The sequence below is a fragment of the Trichosurus vulpecula genome, chromosome 8 (assembly GCF_011100635.1).
Source record: "Trichosurus vulpecula isolate mTriVul1 chromosome 8, mTriVul1.pri, whole genome shotgun sequence".
Taxonomy (NCBI): domain Eukaryota; kingdom Metazoa; phylum Chordata; class Mammalia; order Diprotodontia; family Phalangeridae; genus Trichosurus; species Trichosurus vulpecula.
Genome location: NC_050580.1, coordinates 73,457,987 through 73,464,163, shown reverse-complemented (window position 1 = coordinate 73,464,163; position 6,177 = coordinate 73,457,987). Strand labels below are relative to the sequence as shown.

At 46.1% G+C, this 6,177-nt stretch overlaps 1 protein-coding gene across 1 annotated transcript; it reads right to left on the bottom strand.

Annotated features, from left to right (window-relative positions):
- Positions 1 to 3,744: 3,744 nt before the first annotated feature.
- On the bottom strand, positions 3,745 to 5,463 carry LOC118829357 (RNA polymerase II-associated factor 1 homolog). The gene has a single exon (XM_036736374.1). It carries the CDS (start codon positions 5,461 to 5,463, stop codon positions 3,886 to 3,888), a length of 1,578 nt encoding a protein of 525 aa, XP_036592269.1. The 3' UTR covers positions 3,745 to 3,885.
- Positions 5,464 to 6,177: the final 714 nt, after the last annotated feature.

Here is a 6,177-nt window from a genome sequence, read left to right as displayed (position 1 = left end):
TAGTGGTGGCAAACACAAAGCTATCACAGTAGACAATTCCACTTTCAGACAACCTCAATTATTAGGACATATCTGTTTATACTTGGTCAAAATCTTTCCATAATTTTCCTGTTCTATTTTTGTTCTCTGAAAGTACTTAAAAATAAGTATAAACTCTCTTCTGTCTGGCAGTTCTTTAGATACCTGAAGATGACCATCACATCTCCCCTAAGTCTTCCCTTGCCCAGAAGAAAAACCAAACAAACAACTTTCAGTTCTGTAAGGTTCATAAGGCTGCCAAGATGGGAGGGAAAATGCTAGTGCCATTAGTAATGTTCAACAGCATCTCCAGAATGGGCAGAGTTACTATATGGCCCCTACCCATATGATTATCTAAAGCAAGTCCGGAGAGCTCTGTTCTTTTGGAATTGTGTACCGTCTATCTCCGTAAGGATGCATCCTGGATCATGTCATACTTTTCCCTAGGAAAAAAGACATGGAAATTACTTATGTGGTAGTTAAGAGGGATTGTGTGGTTGCTATACCCAAAGTAGAGCAACTTTTGTTAAGAGTTTTTTGATTGGCTAAGAGTAAAGCTGGGGATGCAGCTTAGACAAATGAACATTGTTCAAATTATAAAACTAAACCATACCAACAGTGGGTATTTTGGAGGAGAGCTCTAATTCTCCTTTTGACTCAATCGTGAGTAGGTTCCTAAGGCATGGGTTTCTTAACCTGGCGCCTGTGAACTCATTAAAAAAAAAGTTTTAACAACAGTATTTCAAAATAATAGGTTTTCTTCATAATACTATATATTTTATTTTATGTATTTAAAAGCCTTATTCTGAGGAGTCCACAAGCCTCAAATGACTTCCAATGAGTCTATATACAAATTAAGGACCCCAGCCTTATTAGGGTATCATGACAACAAAACTAGCCTAGGAAAATGTGGTTAGAGTGGGTTTAGGAAGTTTTGGGGTTACCTCTTTTTTGTTTACTTGGTAGAATTTTTTTTTTACACACACTTTGATTGGCTGAAACTTCCTGTTAACTTTTTTAAATATCCATTTTCCCTTGTAAACAAATGCTCTGAGAAACAAAAATATTCATGGTCTGAAATATATGACAGGATAAAAGGAAAAGTTGATTGCTAAATAAAGCAAGGTCTAGGACCTGAAGTTATGATGAAAACGATGACACTGGACATATGGTGTGGGGTGAGGTGGTTTCTAATCATAATATGACTGAAGAATGAGCTTCATTTGGCTCAGTTATTTCATGCTGAAGATAGAACTGTATATAAGGAGAGCCCAGAATATGAGAGCAGCAGAACTGAGAAACAGACCTCAAGAAGATACTGAGGCAGCAGACATCAAGAGGGCATTGTAGAGCAGACACTGAGAGAGAGCCAGCATCGAGAGAGACTTCAGAGTGGAGAGTGCAGACAAGAGAGTTCCGGAGATCAAAGAGCTGACAACATCGAGAGATTGGAGAACTGAGAATGCAGAGAATCCAGGAGACTGCAAGGACTCTGAGAACTTCGAGGGTTTGTGATGGTAAATTGGGGTATCTTTTGTCTCAATCCTTGGTCACTGAAGGGGAATTGCCCTGAGGAACACCTAGTTTAGAAAGGCCAAGGTCGACCACTGCATCCAGGGCCATCACCAGTCTTGTTGACTCTTGTTTCGCCACTAGACTTAGATGATTCTGGAGGAGACAGTGATGCTAATGACTTTGCACAGCTCTGCCTCACTTAAATCCGGTTCACAAGCAAGTGAAGACATCACCCTCATGATGTCATTGGTCTTCTTCAAGAACGAAGGACAAACAACAACTCCACAGCTGTACAGCAAAAGCTTTCTCCAAGCTCACTAGTAATCATCTCTCGCATGGCCTTTCAATTTGCCCCTTTCCTCCTTGATGTCTATGCAGAATATGTAACCCTTGACCAACCTCTCCTCCTTTAACAATCTTAATTCATGGGGACCTATAATACTGCATTTGCAAGTTTCTCATCTTTCTGACCACTGCCGTTTCCATTACTGGATCCTCATCTTTCCCCTCACCCTTTAGATAGGTTTGTTCCTTTAAGGTTCCTTTTTTAGCGCTTTTCTCCCCCCACCCCTTCTCTAAACTCTTTGCTTTGGCAACCTCATCTACCCTGTGTAGTTTTGTTATACCTGTGGAGATGACTTCCAAATCTATATCCCAAACCCCATTCTTTCTCTATCCAATACTACAGGGATGAGATAAGATGAAGCTAGGACCAGAGTTGAGGACTCCACAGTCTGACACATCTTCTAGGAGACACCGATGACACATTTTTTTTGTTGATGCCCACATTGTTCTATAAGGGAAAGGGACAGTTTATATTTAATGGCATTTACCCTCTTCATTTGGCCTATGAGGAAATTGAGTCCTTGAAAGGTGCAGCAACTTAACCCAGGTCATAGGGTCTTGGGTATCCATTTTAAAAGGATTAAGTTGCGGTGACATGCCAAAAGTCAGTGTGAGTTGGGTTAAATCTGCATTTTAGTCCTAGATTAGTTTAATCCCAAGGATTACACTTGGCAAAATCTCAGCGAGATCACAAATTTGATAGAATTTGTTCTTCTAATATTTGTTATCTTTTTTGGATGCATAGAGAGGTGACGTACTGGGTAAATATCCTCTTAATTAGTGTTAGGTGAAGAATAATTCCTTTCTCTAGGGTTCCATTCCTGATTTTCTAATTGCCTGATGGATTGCTCCATGTGGGTGTGCATTGGTATTGCAAACTGAAAATGTCTAAAACAAAATCCCTCATTGTTCCCCTCTCTAAACTTGTATCCCCCACCTCCTAGACACAAAATTCTTATGTTAAGAGTATCACTATCATCCCAGCATCATCCCAGTTATTTAGGCTCATAACCTCATTTGATTCTTCCCCTCACCTTTTTTTTCCTCTTCCTTCCCCTGCATATTATAAATTTCCCAGCCTGATTTTTTTCCTAGAATTTCTTATGTTCACTCCTTCCTCTTCCCATCACCCTGCAACCATTTTAGAAAAGCACTTCATTGCTAGCTGAATGGATATCAGTGGTCTCTTCATTGGGTTTCCTACTTCCAATCTCTCCCCAGTGCATTCTTTATACCACTGTCTGAATGGTCTTAACACACTCTTGATCACATTTGACCTCTACATAGTATCCTCCAGTGGTATCCCAGTGCTTGTGAAATAAAGTAGAAGTCCCTAATCCTAGTACCCAAGACCCTCCATAATTGATCTCTAATCTGTCCAGTTTTATCTCTTGTAATTCCCCTTCATGTTGTCTACATTTGGATCATTCTTCCTCCTCAATTCCCTTCTTGCCCTATGCCATCCTTTCGTCTTTTTTCATACCTATGACTAATCCTCCCAGCTACTAGTGATCCCCCACTCCATTACCTTATATTTATTTTGTATATACTTATGTGTTTTCAGGGGTGCGGCACCTTTGGCCTTGAAGCCACACATGGTGCAGCCTTTTGACTGAGTTCAAGTTTTACAGAACAAATCCTTTTATTAAAGGGATTTGTTCTGTGAAGTTTGGATTCAGTCAAAGGGCCACACTTGAGGACCTAGAGGCCACAGGTGGCCTCAAGGCCACAGGTTTCCCACCCCTGGTTTAGGCTATGTCTCTGATATTATGTACTTGTATATCTCCTCCAACAGCTTTTTGAGGACAAGGACTCTCATTTTCATTTCGGGGTTCTTTTTTCAACTTGTAACCATATTGCCTTTATTGACAGCAAAAGTTTTTTTTTTGTTTTGTTTTGTTTTTTAAAAACAGGTAGTTTGCTTTTGTCCTGAGAATGGTACCTGAGCTAGAGAGGCCCAGTCCCTTCTGGCCAGTTTGGTGGCCTGCATGGTCCTCTGAGCCTCAGTCAGTCACTGTTCTCCTCGCAGGAATCAGAAGTGCTCCCCTCACTACTATCCTCTTGGGCTGAGTGGTCACTGCCACTGAGGAAGGAAGGACTAGGGCTGTGCTGCTCAGGCCCTGGATCACTGCCACTCTCCTCTTCTTCATCCTCTCCACTGCCCTTGGCTTGACCTTCCCCATCCTCTTCCTCATCCTCTGAGTCAGCATCACTTCCAAAGATCTCCTCCTTGTCTCGGGCTGCTCGGGCCTCACCCTCACTGCTCTCTTCCTCAACTTTGTCCTCTCCACTCCCACTCTTCTCACTCTCCTCCTCTTCCTGATCACTCTCACTTCCTGACTGCCCCTCCTCCTCCTCCTCACTTCCTTCCATTTCACTGCCACTTCCTTTTTCCTGTTCTTCATCTGAACCTGGAGCCTCTTTCTCTATCTCCATCTCCTCTTCCTCCTCCTCTTCTGGCTCATGGTTCTCCAGCTGTGCTTTCCGAGCTTCCTGAGCTTCCAGTTCCTTCTTGTTCATGTCCCGGTGTTTGAGCACCAGTAAGGCATTGGTGCCTAACTGCACTCCAGCCTTGGCCCTACGTTTACTGAGGCGGACTCTGGTTTCCAACTCATTGTAGTAGACCCCATCACCTTCTCGAAAGATGAAAAAGTAGTTTTCTTCATAGCCTTTACTAGCCTTGTTCTTCACATTCCAGTTGTACTCCCTTGCAATCTTATAGACATAGACATCATCTGGGCCATAGTCCATCTCCTCTTCCTGGTCCCGCTTCCGTTTTCGCCTGGTCTCTTCCACTGGCAGAAAGTAGGCCACAAATTGGTTGCCCTCCTCATCCATCATTCCCCTGATCATGGCTTGAGACATCATCTCCAGGGCTGCAGAACCACTGGTATCCTTTGGGGCTGGGTCAGAGTCGAAGATCACTTGGGCACAGGGATTGATCCACATCTTGAAGTCCGGGAAAACGGGCATCACCTCGACAGGCGTCACCCTCGGCTTGCTGTAGTGTTGAGAAATGGACCTGCGGGCATCCTCAAAGGTCTTTTCGATGGCTGCGACCTGGCTGTCCCGATCTTTGTAGATCTCCTCCTCGGTGAACTGCTGCTTCACGGACACCCCGATCTTGACCTCGGGCTTCTCATTGGAGATTCCGTAACGGTTGAACTCCGTGGAGATGTACTCGGTCTTTCTCATCCAGGGGACCACCTTTGCATGCTGCTGGGACCTTTTGGAGCTGGCCGGGGCCTGGATTTCTTCCTCCAGTAACTTCTCATCCGCCGGATCTAGCAGAGCGCTGGGGTCGATTCGGTAGGTGTCCGGGTTAATGAGGTCGATGGTGACCCCCAGGTCCGTCTCTGTGAGCAGGTCGTGTTTGTGCTGCTTTTCCAGAGAGGTCGCCTTATATGGGACGAACCTGTTCTGGTCAAAGGGGTAAGTGATGAACTTGGGATCGAAAGGGATGTCCGGAAGACTGTTACAGTACTTGACGCGACAGACCACCCCGGACCTCTCCTGCAGGGTCCTATGGGGGCCAGGTCTGTGGCCGTCTTCCCGCTGAGCCTGCCTCTGGATGGTCGGTGCCATGACTACGAAGACGAGTACCCCTGCCGGCAGCTCAGGCGCCGGGCTTCCAGCCGGCAACAGGCAGCAGCGAGAACCCCAACGCCAAAGGACAGACCGCGGCGAAACGGCTTCTGGGAAATGTAGTTTTTTTAAAAAAATTCTCGGGCGAAGGATTTGCCACAGCGGGAGGAGGCAGGTCTTCTCTGAGGAAGAAGCTTGTGATTCGCCAGCCCTCAGCCGCGCAGGAACTGGACTGAGCTTAGGGATTGATTTTTCAGGCCTAAAAGTGACGCACTTCCGGAGGATGGCCTTGAGTGGCGGAGGCTGTGACCAACGAGAAGCTGTGGGTGAAGGGAAGGGAAGATGGCGGCACCGCCACGCCGCACTGCGTTTTCCGATTCTGACGCTTCCGCCTCCTCCGCCGGCGCCCAGTTTTATTTTCGTATACGTCCTTAGTGCCTGGCACGTTAAAAATGCTTTTTAACCGACTGACACAGAGTTGAGTCGCCTCCCCCCGCCTCATGCAGGGAGGGTCTTGCTCAGCTCCCAGCCCTCTTCTCCCTATCTGGCCCCGCCCCTCTGCCCGCCGCGCTCCTTCGCGTCTGGTGGTCCATGTCCACACCTTTCGCCTTTACTGCAGAGTTCTCACGTCCCAGGTGTCTTGATGGCCTCACCGCCTAGCAAGGGCTTCCTTCTGGTTTGGGGGTGGGGGTGGGGATGGGGTGGGGGTGAATT

Excerpts from the sequence above, each read along its gene's own strand:
- LOC118829357 (XM_036736374.1), bottom strand. The coding sequence starts at position 5,463 with ATGGCACCGACCATCCAGAGGCAGGCTCAGCGGGAAGACGGCCACAGA.